General features: G+C 32.5%; 1 protein-coding gene across 2 annotated transcripts in view; it reads right to left on the reverse strand.

The window, feature by feature from the left end:
- Positions 1-20,733, reverse strand: part of LOC124367988 (sedoheptulokinase-like) — a 35,769-nt gene extending 15,036 nt beyond the window's left edge. The window contains exons 1-3 of one of the 2 annotated variants that reach the window (XM_046825250.1): positions 20,359-20,733; positions 5,490-5,733; positions 4,540-4,793 (exon numbers count right to left, since the gene is read on the reverse strand). In XM_046825250.1, the coding sequence (XP_046681206.1) occupies positions 4,540-4,793; positions 5,490-5,723 (488 nt within the window). In that variant the 5' untranslated portion in view covers positions 5,724-5,733; positions 20,359-20,733. Of the gene's footprint in view, positions 1-4,539; positions 4,794-5,489; positions 5,734-13,884; positions 14,167-20,358 lie in introns of those variants that run through there. The other variant, XM_046825251.1, reaches the window with a different exon arrangement.
- Between the last annotated feature and the right edge of the window lie 1,000 nt (positions 20,734-21,733).

Below are 21,733 nucleotides of genomic sequence, written 5' to 3' on the forward strand. Positions count from 1 at the left end.
CACTAATGTACACAATCAGTAAGAAAATTAATAAAATGTTCACTGTTAAAGTGTTTCGAGAAAGGTATTAATCCCACAGAATCCCTAAATTCCAGACCAATAGTAATAATAAATTCATTTATTTGTCGTAAAACATGCTACATGCATTGACAAAGTCTAATTCAGCTACAGACTAAATAATAATTAATTAGTATAATACAAAAATATTATGTATTAATAATATAAGACATTATAAAAACTTACAATATTGGAGAGTTTGTTTAAATTAATATATAATTTCCAATAAGAAAAGAGCTTCAAGAATGTATTAATTGTCTAGTTGAGAATAACAATGATTATATCATGAGTTTATCTTAAAACAATCATTAAAAGTCTATTTTGTTAATAGAAAAAACTCCTCAATATTATAGAAAGGGTTTTGTAACAGCCATTCATAAAGTTTATGATTATAAATTTTAAGATGATCATTTTCAATCAAATATTTAAATTTTTTATGCACTTAAGCCAATTACAACAAGACTATTCAAAGATTTGCTCAGTCGACGATAGTCAATTAAATGTTATTTCTGTTTCCTGTGTTGTAATTATGTGTTTGCGTATGGTTTATTAAGTTTGTATTATTTAAAATGTAAACAGATAAGTCAAACAAATATAAATTAACTATTGTAAGAATTACTTGGTTAATGAAAACAGGTTTACAATAATCGAGATATTCAGCTTTACCAACAATTCTAACAGCTTTCTTTTGTACCACCAGTATTTCCTGAACTCTAGCACTATTTCCTCCCAGTATTAATCCATATCTCAAAATTGACTGAATGTAGTCAAAGTATGCAGTCTATAAAAAAATTATCACTTTCATATGGTTTTTGGAAACAAGTGAGAATTACACCAATATTTAAAAATTCATGATAGTAGCACTAATTTGTTTTATTTGTTATAGACCAACTATTGACGGAAAACATCTATTTCATTCTTTACTCTCAAAATATGGCCGATTTCGACTAGCTTTAGTATAAACATGTCTTTAAAAATAACAAAATTATACATTAAAAATATAGTTTAACCATTTGGCAAAGATTAGTTATTGAACTTCATATAGTTATGTCTTTTGAATGTATAATTTTGTTATTTTAATGAGAGACGGAATAATATGAATCAAAACCAAAAGACATAGTTTCTTGGGTATTGTATACATGAGTAGTATATACAGTTATCCCATGAGTAACCCAACGAAAAGTAAGGAGAATTCTTGCCTTAAGTGTGTGTGTGAGGTTATACCCAAAGCTGGGATACAAAACAATATTTAAGGAGTTGTGGATCTTATTACTTGCTAATTATCTAAAATAAAACTTCACTTGTTAAAAATAAAGGAGTAATAAAATAAACCAAAAAAAAAAATAAATCAATCAATCAAAATGAAACCAAAATGTAACACTTCTCAATTTTAACTTTTAAATATCAATTGATTAAAACAAAATATTTCTCACACAGTTCTTATGGTTTCTAATAAATTTCTGCTCTCTTCAACTTAATATAGCGGTACTTCAATGCACATTTTTGCTTCAGTGTATATTGATTATTCTTTTTCAAATCACTTTCTGAATTTTATCAATTATTGAGTAAACTAAGTAACTATATTTTTTCAATACCTACGGACAAATCAACAAATTACCGCAAGACTGTGACAATCTTACGTGATTTAGAGCAGATTTTATAAAAGGGCAAACCTACAACACTTTAAACTAATTTACATCAAATATTGGGGCATCTACAAACATTCAAAAGAGAGACGCAATACACAAATCAATAATATTATTCAGCAATTACGAGGGTCGTCCAGAAAGTAAAGAACGATTGCGCATCACGGGCGGCGCAGTTCCCTCACCACCGCGGTAGATAGCTTGTTCGTTAGCCACACCTTCTGCCTCAGTGTGAGCTGAGTAGCGGTACCGTGAGGTCACGTTTGCGTCTCCTGTGAAAGTTTAAAATGGCGGCGTTAATTGAAAATCCCACCAAGTGTGAACTGCGTAGTGTGATACGGTTTCTGAATGTACAGAATGTTCGACCTATTGAAATTTATAGGCAAATTAAGGCAGTTTACGGTGACAATGCGATGATCGAGTCATCAGTGAGAAAATGGTGCATTCAATTTAAGGAAGGTCGAACTAATGTGCACGACGAGGAACGAAGTGGAAGGCCGTCACTCGTTACTGACGAGTTGGCAGCGAAAGTTGATGGAAAAATTCAACAAAACCGTCGTTTCACTTTGAGTGGTCTAGTGGAATTTTTTCCACAAATTTCAAGGTCGCTTTTGCACGAAATAGTGACTGAACGTCTTGGTTATCAGAAAATGTGTGCTCGTTGGGTGCCTAAGATTCTTACTGATGTTCACAAGACTAAACGGATGGGAGCAGCTCTTGAGTTTTTGACTCAGTATGACGAAGAAGGTGATGCGTTTCTTGACCGCATCGTAACGGGTGACGAAACTTGGGTTTCCTATCGAACCCCGGAAACAAAGCTCCAGTCAATGGAATGGCATCACTCGAATTCACCAACAAAAAACAGGAAAGAAAACCAAATTTGAACACCAGGAAATTGATGGCAACAGTTTTTTGGGACCGAAAAGGCCTAATCCATGTGGAGTTCATGCCGAGAGGCGAAACAATCAACTCAGAGGCCTACATCGAGACCTTGCATCGGCTTCGCCGCGCTATTCAGAACAAACGACGCGGAATGCTGTCGTCGAAAGTGGTGCTGATCCACGACAATGCTCGGCCTCATTGCAGTGCACGAACCAAAGCAGAACTCAATTCTTTCAAATGGCAAATCTTCGGACACCCTCCGTATAGTCCAGATCTGGCTCCGAGTGACTATCACTTGTTTCCAAAGTTGAAAGTGTTTTTAGGCGGAAAAAACTTTTTGGGTGACGAAGACCTCAAAGAAGGAGTAAAAACGTGGCTTCATTCCTTGGCGGCAGAACAGTATAACGTCGGTATAGAAAAACTGGTGCCACGCTACAACAAGTGCCTTGACAGTTCCGGCGATTTTGTAGAAAAATAGAGTAAGTTTATAAGTATTTGTAAATAAATTTTCATGCTCTTATCTTTTGTTTTTATTGACTTGTAACAAAACGTTCTTTACTTTCTGGACGACCCTCGTATTTACTCGGTAAAGTTCAGCACTACCGATATGCCAGTCATAAAATGGTAATAAGCGCAGGCTTCTGATGGACACAAACTCTAAACTCAGACTGCCACTCGGACACGCCTTACACGCCTAGCAAATTTCAACAGGGAAACAAACTACAAAAACCTCGACCAAACCAGTAAACAGCTGACCACATCCAACCCCTGCTCGTCCCACGCAGCAGTCGTTAGATGGCCATGATCATAACAGCAAACAACTAACAATCATTTAATTTGCAAATTACCTCTTGAGAGCCTAATTTCCGAAGGAAATTGCAGTAAAACACAAAACAAAACTACGCTCCACAATTTACAAACAACACACAATGTTAATTGAGATTTTTGTTTTTTTAAACATAACTTCAGTTTTTGTAATATGTTTCCTAATTGAATTTTTCTATTGATATAAATAAATATATTTTGACTGATTATTATACAAAGTAGTAGACAAGAAATACACTCCTACTGTACTAGAAAATATTATATGCTTGAACAGATGAATGTTCGATTGGAGAAAACCAAAGGCAATTTTATCATCATATGAGGATTAATCTTCCTGAAAAAGCATGGTATGTCTCTATTAGTAGATTTAAAAATTTTGTAAGTAACTTGCATGTTGATAACACATTTTATTCTTTAAATGACTACTTAACTTGTGATATTAGTACTTTAATTTTTTAATAATTAAGTGTTTGTTAATAGTTATATCTCCTGTTATTTATTGTTGTTAAATTTATTTTATTGTTATTTTTTATTTATTGTATTGTTATCTATTTATTGTTATTTTTTATTTGTTGCATTGTTATCTATTTATTATGTGTTTATTTTTTGTTCTACTGTTATATATTTATTGTTATTTATTGACTATTTAACTTATACTGTATATAATGTTTTAGATATGTTGTCTATATTTAACGAGATGCTTCCAACAACATATTTATTTTTATTTTCTTTTTAATGAGCAAATTGTGGCGTTATTCATATTAACCATGTACAGTATGTATAACATTTATTTTTAGCTAATTTTATAAATGTTTAATCATTACACTTGTTTTATGGGATTTTAAAGGTGTGATAGGAGTAATCCATTTAATTATAAGAAAACGTTATGTTGTCCATTGCATTTCATAAGTGCTTAAAGACAATAAAGATTTCTTGATTCTTGATTGAAAAGACTCAAAAGTGATTTTTAACAATTCTAAGAATATTTTTTTACTAAGTAAATGTAATGCATCAAGTTAAAAATTTTCTTGTTACACATGATATATTTTGAGATTCAGAAATAATGGTCAACATGAAAAACAGTTATTCCAATGAAATTATTGTATTAACGAGTATATCAAAGTTTTACCTGTTCTTGGCAATCCAGAAGAGGGTGTTACATCCGTAGCCTGAATAGGCCCTGAGGTGGGAGTCAGGCTTAGGCAGTGACTGCAGGAACCCAGGGTCGCAGCGGGAATCCTGCCAGGTGTAGAGAGACGACACTTGGCTGGGAACGATGTCATAGCGGGAAGATTCAATGTCAGCTCGCTCCCACGGTGCAGAATCCTCATACTGCCACAGCATCACGCCATGCATCTGACCGCAGATACCTATCACCTCTACCTGCACGGCAAATACCATAGATCACTTGTTGAACATTGAACTAGAGTCTGAGGAGGCAAAGAATTGTGCAGATGTGTATATATAATGTTCAATTGTAGCTGAAATGGGTACTGACTGTTCAACCAAGATCAATTTTGTTTGCCTTGCTTGCTTACAAGTCCTGAAAAAACAAAAAACAAGAGGACGTGATATGACTTAGAAAAAAGAAAATTATTGTTTCCAAGCGTTTAAATCTGAAAAACACGATGGTTACACAATGTTTGAGAAAAATGTCTGAAGCAAAATTCTGGAAAGTACTCAATATTGTTAGCAACATTTGGATAATTTTCAGTCCAATATCGGAGCACAAATCATTTTTAACATTTAGCCACAAAGACATTTTTCACAATTTTACTTCATTTAATTTGTGCTTTTTTTGCACCAATGGCCAATGTGGTGGGTATAGCTGTTATCGTAAGATGATAAAATCAAACTGCATCGAGAGTGGCTGCTGCTTGGATAGGTGACTGCTGAGCGAACCTGTCCTAGCAAGCAGTCCGCCTGCCCGCCATTGGTGGTGGTTCGGAAGTCACCTTTAGGCCATTGGGTCCCTAGGTTGTGTCAGAGTCCTAACTTCACCTGGTGAATTACCTTACCCCATTTACCTTTACACCTTAATTTACCTTTACATTTTAATTTATATATTCACCAACCAACCTGTCGTAGGAGCTCCTTGGGCAGTCTGGACACACAGATATGGACTGCAGACATGATCTTCGGCACATTCTGTTTGTTGCCTTCACAGCCTAGCTCGCTTGGCACATTGGCTTGTGTATCCTTGGTTTGCCGTGCCACCACCTTGCCCTCCGCGCGGTCCACCAAACACACCTTCACCGAAGTTGTGCCGATGTCCAGCCCCAGTATGATCTTCTGGTCCGCTCCTGTACTCATCTTGCCCCTGCTGAAACATGGAAACCCCAGTTTGAAACATTGATGACTCGAACATTACAAGAAAGAAAATGTTGAGAGTTGATTTGATAATATGTCAAGATAATAATAATTACATATCAATCATGTTATCCTTTTAAATCTTCCATCTTCAATTATGAATTCAAGTAGTTCAAAGTTACCAAGAATTTCAAGATATTACCAGCAAAGGTATCATAGAAAATTAAGACTTTAAAGAATAGAATTTGTTGAGATTCAGTTTAGTTGAATTTCTAAATAAATAATTAGTATTTAAAGTATGATATCTACTGTTATCTTACTGAGATCTCTTTGTAAATTTCATAACCCCCGGAAAAGAGAGCAGGTGGGTTTCTCTTTGTCCACTAATTTTATGATATTTTGAGTAAACCTGACTGGCTGAGGTTTAACTGGAGTACTATCTTCTATTTCCATCCCCTCAACACCAGCTTCTGCTTGTGAAGATGACTTCTTTTGTTTCCCCACTTCCTCCTTCTTTGGGTCCTCCAATAACCCATGGGCCTTCTTCACAAGCCTTAGCTGGATTTTCCAAAACTTTCAACTGATCCAGGGAACCTATTTCTCAAGTTTGTTTGCAGAAGCATAGCCTATTGCAAAAGTAAGCCGAACAGAATATACTACACCACATACAAGCCCTTCTTCTGTGCCTTTACACAACTAGAAATCATTGGATTCATCCACTCTTTTTAGAAGGTAAGCCGTCTACATTTTTGGGCAAGGAACATCTCCCTCAAACACAATCTTCTAATTCACCCTCTCCAATTGATTGAGGCACTTGTGTTTTAGCTAGTCAGCCGTTTCTTGATTTTCACAGGTGAAGACAAATTGTTTTCTATTAAAATTGTGAAAGCTAGAACACTGATCCTATTTCATCACCTCAAATAATGACAAGGATTGCATCCTGAATCACTTCCATCTGTTAGAGCTAAGGAGAGTTTCCGGAAAATCTATACAGCTACAATAAACAACAAACGGAACCACTAAAACTTTATTTTAGTAATTGTTTAGGGGAAGGGTTTTATCCAGATCAATTTAAAATGTCACATGTATGTTCTATTTATAATAAGGGTACAAAGAACAAACCACAAAGTTATTGTTCTAATTTAGAATTCCATTATTATAAAAATTATTTTGTATGAAATTAGTTTATTTTTTTAAGTAAATAATTTGTTTAGTTCCTCACAATTACAGAAGTTGTAAATCGACTTAAAATGCAGCAAACTCGAAATCATTTAAGCTTTTGATTTTTTTTATTTCAGCAACCTGAATAAGGCTTTTGATTTCATCAATCACAAAGTACTTTTTATTAAACTGTTGCGTTATGGAATTATAGATCATGCCTGAGGTTTTTCAGTTATATCTAAATAATAGAGAAAAGCTTTTAATATTGGTGAGTCGTCCCAACTTATAATTAATATAGTTATAGTTACAAATTGAGTATCACAAGGCTCTGTACTTGGACCTTTTTTGTTTATATTTTTTATGAACTTCCCTGTTCTGTTTCATCATATGTTGTTCTATGTATGAAGATGAATAGAAGTGTTGTATTACATAAATATGAATTATTTAAAACTTTCAAATACAATTTTAAATTCACTGAACTTTAACCAAAGATAAAACTCTGCTGTGAATTTTAAACAATCTATTAATTACACATTTTGTGCTATAAAATGTAAAAATGCTATAATATTATTTTAATGAATATAGAACCGTAGGATAAGTTATTTTCAATTTTTAAAATGTTTAAAATTGTCATACTAAACTCTGCAAGACAACTAATAATTTTATTACTGATCTCTATCAATTCTAGGCCTGACACTATTTTTCCTAAAGAAAATTACACTTAAGAGGTCTCCAAAGCATTCATATGAACTATTCCAGAAAGAGAAAGAAGGTCACTTAACTACTGTAAAATAAATAACTAAAAATTAGGTAATTCATCATTAGCATCACAAATACTGGTCACAATTAATTAAACAAGGTATGAGTATGAGTGAGTAGGCCACACCACATGTCATATAACAGGCTTCACTGAGGTTGCTTGTGAAATTTAATAATAATAATAATTTATTTTCCATTCGTTAATTTACATGAATATAACATATAATGTGCTTGGAAATAACTGACATCATTTACAAGTATGTGTGGTCAGTGTGAATTATTAAATATAAACAAATTTACAACATCCTTAAACTAATATAAATACATAGTAAAAAAATTATAAATGAGTCCAGTCTCGATACATCCAAAGACACTCTCTGCGGCGCTTGGTTTACTTAAAAAATAATTAATATATATATACAGATTATATTCCTATAATAGGTGGTACTGCAGTTAAACTTAACATTTCTCACATAATATACGTGCTTACATTTACAATTTTTAGAAGAAAAATAAAACAACAAACAGAAGAGAAAAAAAATTAAAATTAGTTTCAACATATGTACAGAATTTATACTAAGCAAACATTCACAAAGTCTACATCTTGTTTTAAAAATAACCACTCTTTTAATTTTCCAGAAAATATTTTTAAGTTTATACAACTTTTTACCTCATATGGTAATTGATTGAAGTACAACTTAGGCCCTATATATTGGAAAGATTGTTTAAAAATACTTTTTGTAACTTTTGGGAGTTTGAATATTCTATTTGACCCACTTCTTGTATTATGCATTAAAGTTGTTCCAGTATTTCCACTTTAAAGATAAAATATTCTTAAGACTTTGTAAATAAATAGATGTTGAATAGGAAGTATCTTTAATGTGCAGTATAGTGGAAATGAACTATCTCTATTTTTTTACATGTAATAATTCTGATAAGGTAATTTTGGGATTTTATAATTCTCAAAATATAAGTCTTGTAAGTACCTCCCCAACAATGTATAGCATACTCAATTCTCGAGTGTACCAGCGCAAAATAAAGCATTTTTAAGGTTGTTTCATTGCAAAAGTTTCTTAAGTAGTAAAATGTCCTTATCATTGATTTAATTTTACTATGAACAGTTATTGAGTGTCTTTCCCAATTTAATTGTTGACTTTTAAATCCCAATTTTAAATCTATTGAGGTTTTATGGACAGAGAGACAGACAAACAATCACACAGATAAGAATATTTACTTCCGCCGGCTGACAAAAGAGAAATCATGTCAGTCTTCCAAGTGAAAGGATTCGATAACGCTCAGCCAAATTCCAAGGCTGGACATCCACCATCATATTAAACTCATTCTTGTCTATATGGAAATGAAGCTTCTTGAAAAATTTAAAATATAAAGATGAAATCTTTCTCACAGTATCTTTCCACATAATATATTTTCATTTTTGTTTAAGTTAAGTTTTATAGCAGTATTAAAATAATAAAAGTTCCGGTGAGCTAGAAAGGGAGCTACAATACAAGAGTGCGCCAAAATTATACCTTGTTACTGAATTTTAATATTGACTTAATACTGCTCAATTATTTTTTCTTTTTTTATTAATGTCATTTTAACATAATTATTTTTTCTTTTTTTATTAATGTCATATGTTAAAATCTCATATGGTTATAGTCACCTTCTTTACTTTATTCTTCTGTTTTCTCCTTAACATCATAGTTACCCATAAGATATATCCTTGACACTCAGCTAAATTCTATGAGGTGATATGCATCATCATCAAAATCGATGTCGCCTATATAGAAATGAAGCTTGATGTACACTTTCAAGTCTATAGGTCAGTTCTTACTCAAGTATCGTGTGGACAGACAGACAGAAATGAGATTTTTTCCAGCCCCTCACGTGATAGGCTTCTCTAACACTCAGCCAAAAATAAATAGTAATTTTCATAAATAGTGCTAAAATATCATATCCTAAATACATTATAAATGCAAATGCCCTTTTTTGTTTGTTTTTTTTTCACTTGTAAACAATTCAACCGATTGTAGTGAAATGTTAAGTACTCATCACCTTAGAAAATGTCCTATAACATAAGATGGTCAGAATTTGACTCCAAAGACTGCCTTTGAAACAGTTGGCAAGAACTATGCTAGATGAAAATTCGCTAGAATGCGCTTTTGAACTAATGTACTAATTCCGTGTTGAATGTTCTAAAATATTAACCAAATTTTTAGTTTATAAAAAACAAACACGTAGTATCACTGTTAATGTACTTTAACTTTACAGTTTTAGCAAATATGATGTATTACATCTAAAAGACAATGTTACTATCTAACTTTCACTACAAATTTACAGACATAAATCCCATCTTAATTCACTTTTGACAGAAGTGCTCTTCTCTTATCTGTAATATATTTTATTCATCAGGAAACAAGGCAAAGTCAAATATGGAACATAACATGCTAGACCAAAGTAAATTACAATGGCCATAAATATAAACCTTTTGACTTATATTCTTCATCGTGGTAACAAAACAAACTCAACATTGGTGTCGGAAATATAATTCACTCAAAACCAGCAGAGAGCAACACCTTATAAATTGCGTGCAAAGAAGTGGGTAACTGCTAGCAGTGCAAATCTGAAAGACAATGTAGCTTTACATTTAAAGGCTATTATAAAAAATAGATTAGTTGTCTATTGAAAAAAGTAGACGTCTCAGAGCTGTGTATGTATATATACGCATGGAAGTGTAGCAATAGTAAAATAAATCCTGAATCCTCTATACAAGCTACTCCTAATTCTTCTGCGAGTCCAGAGCTTCTGTGCAACTCAATTAATGAGCTTGAAAGCAGCTTAAGCGAGAATAACTTCCTAGAAAACCTAGAAGACGACCATGAAAAATTGAAAATGGCTGGGGAAATAGGGGCTAGGCTCCTAGAGGAGAACAAGTTTTTGAAGGAAAAAAACATGAGAGTAAAGGTCAAACTCAAAATGCTGGAAGAAACTATTGCAAAAATGGAATCTGAAGAAAATAAATACATAAATAAAATAGAAGCCCTATTGCAAAATATTTCTGAAGTACAATCTCAACTTGAAAAATAAACAATACAATTTCAACAAAAAAACAGTCCTCAGAAGATATTAAAAATTTGCTTTCATAAAGAATTTTTGCAACAGTCAGACCATAAACATTATGGTATCATTTCATTTCGCTACAAGTAGTGAAAACATAATCGAAACTTTTAGAACAGTTTAAAACAAAATGTGGTTCCCTTGACTAAAACCATATTTTTTTTGATTTTGATCACTCCAAACATAAAAAAGCAGCTAGGTGTTTATAAAATAAACCTATACTCCAATATTTTTCTAAATTGAATTGTTATTTTGCTTATTGCTAATTTTTACATTCATACATACAAAAATATAGTGGACATGTTCATAAAAATCACTTTGAACATGTAACACATGTAAATCATAACCAGAAAAACCAAAATTTATTTGATGTAAGCTACTATTATGTTCTTAATATAGTATGGAAAAGAAAGTAAAAGTGTTTTTTTTTTTTACATTTTATCAATCAACCTGTGATTGCAGAAACATGGTTTTCCTGTAGCGACAGTTACGGTATTTTGATTGGATAACATTAGTTTTATTCTGACCATACTGCAACAAAGCAACCTAAGAAGTAAAGATGAAGAGAAATTAATTATTAAATGAATGAAGCATTCTTCCCTTAATTGACAAGCTACAATCTAATATTATTCATTATAGAACTACAACCGAATTTCATTTAAAACAACAGGGTTATATTGATGTTTAAAACTTATTTAGACTGGAGCCTGTACAACAATACACATATCAGTGATTGCGTTATCAGTAAATTATTGGGTTCATTGAACCATAGCCAAATGTGCATTGATAATTAAACGTTGACTGTGATGATAATTAACTTTGTTACATTTAAACATAAATGTTGTTGGGTGTTTAATAAAATACAAATACAAATAAATGGTATCCTACTATAATGTGGTGTAATTTTGTATGAACAATTCTTAAACTGAACTTAATTAATGTAGCAGCTTATGAAGTACAGAAAATAAAGTGAGTATTTTAAATTTAAATTCACCTTGTTGAGATGTGTTTATTTCCACAGTGAAGCTGCCTTTTAGAAGACAAACAATTTGCAGCAACAAACTCTCTGCTGCAGTATTTCAAATGGCCATCAATACATGATGTCACCATAACTCACCGTGAATAATAAACATTACTTGGAAAATCTGCTCACTGTTTAGCTACGAAAATAAAGCTGTTAAGTTTGTACTTTGGAGCCACACATTGTGTGCTCTGTAGGATATTTACTTTAGTTTCGAATAGTTTTCATTTTAAGAAATATTATTTCCTTCATGTTTTTTATAATTTTAAATAAAACTTCTTTATTTGCAATGCCAAAGTTAGTACCACTTTTGCTTTTCCTTCCACTTAAAATCGGTTTGGAATAGTAACCTATTTACAGGCATGAAAAATAACAGTAGAACTTAAATACAGTGACTGTTAACTCAAGTAAATGTGTTTATTAAAAAACCCATAATGCAAAATATAAAATTTTATCTGTCATTTTTATTGGGGTGTAATAAAATATATAGCAACTTAGGCTTTGTATTTGTTATTAATTCTCCTTTATTTGATGATTAATAGGTGTTAAAATTTAAACTATTCCAGCATTTTGTATCCATTAAACAATTTATTAAAACAATCATTGCTTGTCTACTGAACGTATTCTTAACTATTTATTTTGTATTCATAAAGTTAAGAGGGCATAGGGATAAAGTTTAAAACAGGAGTTTAAATAGGGATTATAAACAGGAGCTTGTCTCGAATCCATGAATGTTTCACTTCAGAAACTTAGATCTTACAATCTCGATGCTAATGGATTGTTAAAAATATAATTAGCTGTTCATACTAATGGTTTATAATTTATATTTGAGTTTCTTATGAGAAAACTTATACTATCGGATCTTGGAAAAGGAGTCAAACCAAAATAATACTTGATTTCATTTGCATCACTAAGGTCGAAAGGGGGAGGAATATCTTACTGTCATCTTGTTTGTATCAGTGAAATCTGCGTGCATAGTATACACTACATTTAAAATTATGGTAGCTAACATATTTACAAGCCTTCATTAGTTGTAGTATTATGTAATAATTTATCTTATATAAACAATTGACAGCATACATTGCACATTATATTTACTGAAAGGCAAACAGAATGATTTAAGTATCAGTTTATACTCTTATACTCGAAGGGATTTTATAAACACTTACTGTTTTTATCAGTTTGTTTAATCAAGAATCAATTGTTTCAAAGTTCAGGCCATTTTGAATCAATTACAATGCTACCAACTGATACATGTTTAACTAATAAAAGTATTTTTATTCCTGGATAATAATGAAATTTATTCCTTGACAGAGTTCCCACTTTGGTGATAAATTTTTCAAACACATCTGCTGGCAAAACTTGCTCTGACTCAGCATGTTATCAAAATCACAAAAGCAGCAATGTTTTAATCACAATTACTGGTAAAACTTGTTTTGACTCAGCATATTATAAAAATTACAAAAGTAACAATGTTTCAAACACATTTGCTGGCAAAAATTGCTTTGACTCAGCATATTATGAAAATCACAAGTATGAAGAAACTGGAAACTAACGCTGGCATACCAATTACAAGTTTTATGCACTTGCATCCCATAACAATAACAACACACTTTTTAGAATATGTTTAAACATAAATTTCTGTCTTGAATGCCTATTTTTGCATCTCTTTTCTGACCTTGGACAATCTTAGTTTCAAGATTTGAAAAGTTACAAATATATAGATAAATAAATGACATAATAGAATCCATATGTGATGTAATTAATGAAAAATGTCATTATAAATCAAATTACATCATATTTTTTTTTTATTTCGAAATTTGTATTTTTAAAATCTTTTGTATTTGAGCATTTTCACGTTCTACAAAATATTTATTTTATTCATAGCAGAATTTGTATTGTGATTTTAAACTTTTTGAGTTTCATGTACCTTATGACTTATATTTCAACACAGAGAAGAATTGTGTTAAATAAATATAAATTTTTAAAAGAACTGTTTTAGTTATTGAATTTTATTTGACGAGAGAAAATGGAAACATACATAAGACGAGTATGATCTTAACTCGAGTACATGCAGTGAATGGAAATCTAAGTTAAGCTACTCACAATCTGAGTCTACAAGTAGTTGTGTATTAGGCCGGGACCAGGAACAAGCTACCTAATAACTTATCTAATCAAACTTCTCTCATATCACAGTTTCTGTCGCCTTCATGTTAAACAGCTGATATCACATCATTCTGATAAGGGACATTGTTATTGTAAAAATAACCACCTCCTCTTTATTACCTCTTGACGTGGTTAATATAGTGAAATTAAATTTCAAGGGGATGTAACCTCTCATATCTCTTCCTCCCGGAATATTAGACTCAGCTATCGACAGTTCACACTAATAATATCCCCATGAAGGAGGAAATCTAAGTAGTAATCAACTGTCTAAATGACAAGAAACAAGTTCAGCAGATCACAGCAATAACTGAAGCTCGTTAATGGAGCTCATAAGTGTACATAGTGAGCATGCCTTGTTAATTGCCTTAACTAGCCCGTGCATTAGCACAGCATAGAATGACCTCTGCTATTTAACATGTTTCTCTCTCTGTGACTTACCCACTTGCTTCTTTTCCTTTCTTTGTTTCTTGTAGCTTAAATAAATAATGAATAAATAAAAATGCCTTTATGTACGAGAATTTCTCAGTACATTTACTGTTATTCAGAACAACTCAAGTCACCAGTGGCTTTAAATTAATACTAAATAACAATTAAAATATAATTTAAAATTCTTTACTAAATTGTATGCTAAATAAAGAAATTAAAATCTAGCTGCTCATTTAAAATTTGTACAGCAAAAACCATATAAACTACCATCTTAATCAACAATTTCCCACAATTTAAATAGGTTAAATTTTTATTTAAATAACAAACAACTGTATTTTTGAGGCTAGCAGGGAGGTTGTTGTACAACTTAGGGCCAAAGTATGAAAAGCTCCTTCTCCCGACTTCAAGTCAAACTTTACGAAAATTTAGCATATAGCTATGGTGGGTGGTACGTTGTGCGACCTAATCCTGGAATAACAATCATTCGCTCAGGTACTGCAGTTCCTTGTGTGGTAGATCCTCGTGGACCATGCAGGACTTAAGCAGCCTGCAAACGGATTCTATTGGCATCAACTTGATAGCCCCTCGATAAGGGTAAAGTCTTACATCGTTTTATCATGTTTCTGATAATTTAGTATTTCAAGTCCTACTAGTTAAGGAACTTGGATGAACTATGAAAAATACAGTAATCATTTTTTTATCCGCTTATGATTTCCTTTAGCAGTGCACACTGTGGAATTTTGGTGGAGAAGGGGAAGAGTTCGTCTACGAGAAGGATTCGCCTTCTATTATCATTACTACTCTTAAAGTGTACAGTTACACAGAGGTACGTTTTCTTCTTCAAAACTAGAGGGCTAAGGTTCTTGAACTCTTCTGGTAGCATGTTGTAAAGCCTAGCACCTACAAAAGATGGCTTCTTTGCAAATAGAGCTGATCTTTGTGTAGGCGAATTAATATCACAGTCTTGTTTGACAGTTACGGATATCACTGTTCCTCAAAAGATTTCCTGAAGGCCTGTTGAAAATAGACACCACTGGGATTGTACCCAAGTTCTTAAAGCCTCTCTACAACTATTTTGAAAATTTAGATTTAAGCTAGCCATTCATGTTTTTGTAAACAAACACTTGCTGGAGGTTCGTGATGGAAGATCTCCCCAAAGCACTATTCCATAGTGAACATGAGTCTCAAATAATGCACAGTAAGCTAATCTGGTAGTGGTGGCGGAGAATACCTTCAACGAAAAGGAAGCCGCCCTAGTCAGAGTCTTCATGGACATTGAAGGGGCTTTCGACCGAGTTCCATATCAATCCATGGAGGCTGCTATGGAACGATTTGGAGTTCCCTCAGACGCAGTCAAATGCACAGAAGCCCTCTTAAAAAGCAGAAAGTGAAGGCAAATAACAGAGACAAATCTGTCACAATCACGTCCCGGAAAGGCTGCCCCCAGGGGGGAGTTTTGTCTCCTCTTCTGTGGGCGATGTTGGTAAATGATCTTCTAAACAAAGCAGAGAAGAGGGGAACAAGGCTACTATGCTATGCGGACGACCTAGTGCTTATGGTCAAAGGAAAATAAAAAGCCACGCTGGAACGCCTAATTCAAGAAGAATTAAATTTCATAAGCAACTGGTGTAATCGGGAAGGTCTTCGGATCAACCCATCTGAAACAAATATGATAACCTTTACCAGGAAAATAAAGTTTCAGCTAATACAACCTGTCCTGGAAGGAATCAGAATAAAACAAACAAAGGAAGTGAAATATCTGGGTATAATCCTGGATGAGAGGCTTACTTGGAACTCACATATTGAGAACATAATATCTAAAGCGACGATGGCCCTTGGGGCCTGTAACAGACTCTTTGGATTAAAATGGGGATTAAAACCCAAAATGATTTACTGGATTTATGAAACTATAATAATACTAATGGTCACATATGCTGCTTTAGTGTGGTGGCTGAAAGTAGAACAGCTGTTAAGAGGCTACAGAGTCTTAAAATGCTCGTTTGTACGGTAATTATACAGTATATTAAAACAACATAACATTTATAAGCTTTTATCATGTCAGATTTTTTAAACACCAAGAAGAAAAACAAACTTTCAAACTGTGGTTCCATTTTGTGTGAACTAACTGACTTAACATTGAATTGAACTGAATTGAAAAACTATACTCCCCAAAAGTACATAGTCTGTGCATTGCATGAGTTTCCTTTCTAAAACTAATATTCCTATTTCTACATAAAACCTGTAAAATCGTGCAACAGGTTAAATATGAAATAATCTTCACAGCAGCTTTAAAATTTTGTAAAGCTATTTTCATTTTTTATAAAGGCTGATAAATTGTTCTAGTATTTAGTTCCCAAATATGATTTCTAGGAAACTCAAGCGTACTAACAGAAGTGTGCTGTAATGAATTTTTGGCACAGTTTTGAAAATTATTTAAAAGTAAACAGTTGTGACTCTTTGTGAATCTCGCTAAGTGTAAAATATCTGTCTGATGAATTGATTGTTCTGTTTTAACACAATTCATCAGCAACAACAAAGGAGAATCCTGATCTCTAATATTGTTGAGAACAATACTTTATCACATCCTGCTGATTGTAAGTAAACCGTACACAACAAATTGCTAACAGTTGTTAATTGACCTCTTAAACAGATATTTAAAACCCCTCATGAAGCTTCAAAGACAGTACAGTTTCACTGACTGAAATATATAAGCACAATTTCCTACTATTCCTCCATTAACACGTTCACGACGTCATGTACCACTGGCAGAGCACAGTTACTTTATTCAAGCCTGCTGTGTGCCACAGGTGGTACACTATTCAACAATCATTACTAGTGGTTATAGTATAAACACGGCTGTATTTAACACAGTTTAATTTAGCATACAACTTTCAGGAATACCTTGGCATATGTGATACACCGGTGGTACAGGCATTGCCTGTGTTGGCAATATCATGTTTAGACATTAAAACAAGTTACTTAAGCAAAATAACACGATTAATTTTTTAAAGTTACTGCCAAAATTAGACTTGGTAATAAAGCAGAGTCAAAAAATCGGCAATGTCGCTGACGAAAACGTGTTTAATTTTACCAAAGATTGTTCCACAAACTCATATTTATATGAATTTTATCTTCAAGACATTTCCAAAAATTTGTGTACATGCAAAGAGGATGAAAATTAACAACGCATAGAACAATGTATCTGGTGCTGTCGAGATCCAGTCTAGATTTGTATAAACTAATAGTAATACAATTATGAAATGCTGTATAAAATGATAAAATTTAAAAATAAATAAATAAAAATACAGACATGAAATAATCATTAAATATGTATTAAATTTTAGGCACACATTTAAAAAAATAAAACATGGTAAGAACATAAAACATGAAAATTGACAATCCGTAATTAAATTATCACAGAGACGTTGGTGTATGTTCATGTATATAAAAACAGAAATGAAATAATCAAATAAAACTTGGTAGTTTATGCATTAATGAAAATAAGAGATTTAATTATAATACCTCTATTTTTAATCATAAAATCTTTATAAATATCATAATCACTAAATATTTATTAAATATTATGCACACATTTAAATAAAACATGAAAATTGACAATCCGTAACTAAAAGTTAACACAAATACGATGCTGTATGGATGACGATAATGAGTGGAAGTTGACAACTATATTGATAATGTTAGTAATTGGTAAGTGGAGGAAAGGAAACTGTTTGAAGCCAATAGTAGACTCACAAAAAGTAATTCTCTGCCTTGACTGGGACCCGAATCTCAATTGCCAGGCAAGCATGCTACCACTATTTCTCAGAACCCTCACTTTATTCATTCATTTATTTTGTATTTTGGTGTTTCTTTCCCACATTTTTAGATAAGCAAACAAATCACAGTACAGCAAATACTCCCGGATTGAGCAAGCATACCTTTAAGTGGTCGTGGTCCAATTTAATAGTCTTGTTATCATGCACTGTGTTGTCTAATTAATCATTGCTGTATCTTTTATAATTCTAAGATCCCTAGAAAATTTTGGAATTATAAAAGATACAGCAATGATTAATTAGACAAAATAGTGCGTGATAACAAGACTATTAAATTGGACCATGACCACTTAAAGGTACACTTGCTCAATCCGGGAGCAGCAAACATTTTGTGTTTTGATAGGCATCAGCTGTTTTATATAGGTATAAATATTTTACAAGATACCAACACTATTCTGTCAACGCATAAGCGAGTATTACCACTTTAAAGATATGCTTGCACAAGCCGGGAACACTACATTACTCTCATTTCTTGCTCTTGTTAGCGTTTTACGGATCATGTTACATACCGTTTGTATAAATTATTGTAAATTGGTGTTTACCATGCAATTAAATAGTTCCTTCCTTCAGGAATCTTATTTAATTTTACTCTGATGAAAAAGTACTAACTCCTTCTTTGAAACTAAGTCATCAAAAACTTGGGCGTTTGCTTGGCATACAGAATTTTCAGAAGGCCATGAACATATTGAAAATGAGAGCCATAATTTCCACCAAAGATCACAACCACCAATACTGAAATCTCATTGCTGCGCACCACTACACTTTCGAGTTGAAGCAAAAAAATAAAGAGTGGAGCAATTTTTCAAAGACGACAATGTGGTTTAAGTATTTACGCTCCAATGGCTTAACAAACAACTATTTTTTTACAACGGTAGAATAAAAAAGATTACAATTCAAATTAAAAAGCTTAATTTTAGGGCAGAAGGCCCTGTTCTTGATCATTTGAAAGATCTCTTCAGGAAGATAGTGTTCATTTATAAATGGATTAAAGCCTAAGACAAGTCTGGTAAGCCTAAAACAACTAAATTTCATCTTATCCACATTCACCCGGCATATGGAGTGCCAGATTACGAGAGCTATGTTCAATCACTAGCATTATTCCATATGCGGCTACAGTATAATAAGCGGCCACCAACACAATTGGATAATGATTATCCATTTGAAATATTGATACTATCAAATACGACATTTGACCTATAGATATGCATAATTAATCATGCCAGCTTTCTTTATTTAAACTAGTGACTAAAAGTAACTTATAGCTTCTCTATATTAAAATTTTTAAGGCCTAAAACATAATTCAACTCAACATCATCGTTCAAAATTTATTCAAGTAAAAACGTGTTTGGATATAAATTCAAAATTCAAATCATGTGTTTCATTATTGACTAATAATGGCGGCAAGAACAGTGACATACGTGTCTTCTTTGTTTCACAGTCATGATTGTCCTTGGAAATACATAAGGTAAATAAATTTTGTTTTTTGTAATTATATTAATTATATGTATATTATATTTTAATTTGTAAATTATATTAATACATTAATTTCTAAGATTGAAAACTAGCCAAACCATATTGTTCTTTGAAATATAATAGACCTATTACGTTATTTGGTCCGACATTTCGATTTCAGTCCTTGGGATAGTCATGAATACCGATAATTCCATATCATCATACGATTGTGTTGGTGGCCGCTTATTATACTGCAGCCCCATGTCTGTGTGGGGGTTATACTCCCCCCCCCGATATGATATAATCTGCAGAAAAGTATAATTTCATCCCTATTTAATGAAGAGTTAAATAAGTTTCAATACTATGCATCTACTGATATAAAGTAGGCTACAGGAATATGTTTTTTTTTTCTTCCATATACAATATTCTGAACACAATCTAGGGTTCAGTAAACAATAGAGTTCACTATTAAATTTAATGACAGGTTTTAATTTCATATTTTTATCACTTAATAAGATTTTGAGATTAAAATTCAAAAAGTTTTAATTATATCTTTGAAACAACACTTTTCTGAAGTAAATCAAACACAAAAGTTTTTTTAATGGACTAATATTATAACAGTGAAGGGTTTGTTGTCAAATATTAAAAATAATCTAGCATTAACAATGTGAAATGAATAAGTCAATAATGCAAAAAATAGTACCTTGGAAATCAGTCAGTTGTGCTGCAAGCCTTGAAGTTCGCCCACCAAACCTTTCTCAGGACAGGATTTGCTCAACACAAGAATGCCTCCTATTATCATATTAAATGCCAATTAATGTCTGTGTCTGGGGTATAGAGCTATGTCTAGAATAACAAATAAGTAACCTCTTCTTGAATTTTAAATGTCTACTTATTCCTTTATTACTTTCATGCTCAGTCTAGTTAGATCATGTAATTAATTATAAATTTGACAAATAAAATAAAGGGAAGGCAAATTAATACATTCTAATCGATCAAATTGCGTTGCACTCAAAATACACACATTCAACCTCATCACCCCGTTTGTTTTCATAAACGTCAATAAAAGACGTCTCGTCTTGTCGTCTGCTGTTAACCACAACCAGCTGTATAGTACATTTTTTTAACTTTACATAAGATGGAGGGACCAGGGATGACAAAGTATTTTTTTTCTTCTAGGATAGCTCAAAAGAGCAGGCTTCATAATAACATGCAGCCTCATAGTTCCATAATATATTTCAGTAATTTTGGTTATTTTTTGTTAAACTCGGGTATCTATTGAGGTAGCTCAAGAAACAAATTAAAACGTTACAAAAATGTTATTTTTTGCAAAAAGAGAAACTCTATAATCAAAATTGTAAGGGTTGTAAATATAAAATAAGTTTCCCATGCACTTTTGATGAACATTTTAAGATACTTTCGACATTCTCAAAGATTTTATACTTTCAATACTATGCGAATCCCGAATGAACAAATTTGTTATTTTCAAGTTCGTCTCTCAGTCAAGTATAGTGGATACATTGTCTATAATTTGGATAAAATATAATTAACATAGCAACAAAATAATCAGATAAATAATTACTTAACAGATATTTTACTATTAAAAATCCGATTGTGCCAATCGGAAATTCGTTATTTTATGATAATTATTATAAGTTATATTTGCGACCTAATAATTTAACTGTAAATTTTAGAAAGGAAAGAGAAACTACTTGGGTGGGAATTTCCAGTCTAAGGCCTACGCCGGGCTTGAGGTGACCCTCATAATAATGTCGTTAGCCGACAATAAATTTATGGCAGGCGGCTTTGACTTTTCTATTCACCTTCTGTGTCACCTGTCAAATGCATCAATGATCACAACAACGGTCCAAGATGATTCACTCCCAAAAATCAACGACCTGTCTGCCCTTCAGCCAAGGAAAACTATTTCGGCCCACCTTACCCTTTGTATAGGCCCGGGCGAGGAGCCGAAAGCTGCTCTTTTATTGTAGTGAACTCCAGGAATCTTTTTGTTTCTTAGAGCTCATCAGTAACGTCTTTCACCACTGTTTATACCTAGGAGAAATCTACCGCAGGAG

Source organism: Homalodisca vitripennis, chromosome 8, assembly GCF_021130785.1.
Source record: "Homalodisca vitripennis isolate AUS2020 chromosome 8, UT_GWSS_2.1, whole genome shotgun sequence".
Classification (NCBI taxonomy): Eukaryota; Metazoa; Arthropoda; class Insecta; order Hemiptera; family Cicadellidae; genus Homalodisca; species Homalodisca vitripennis.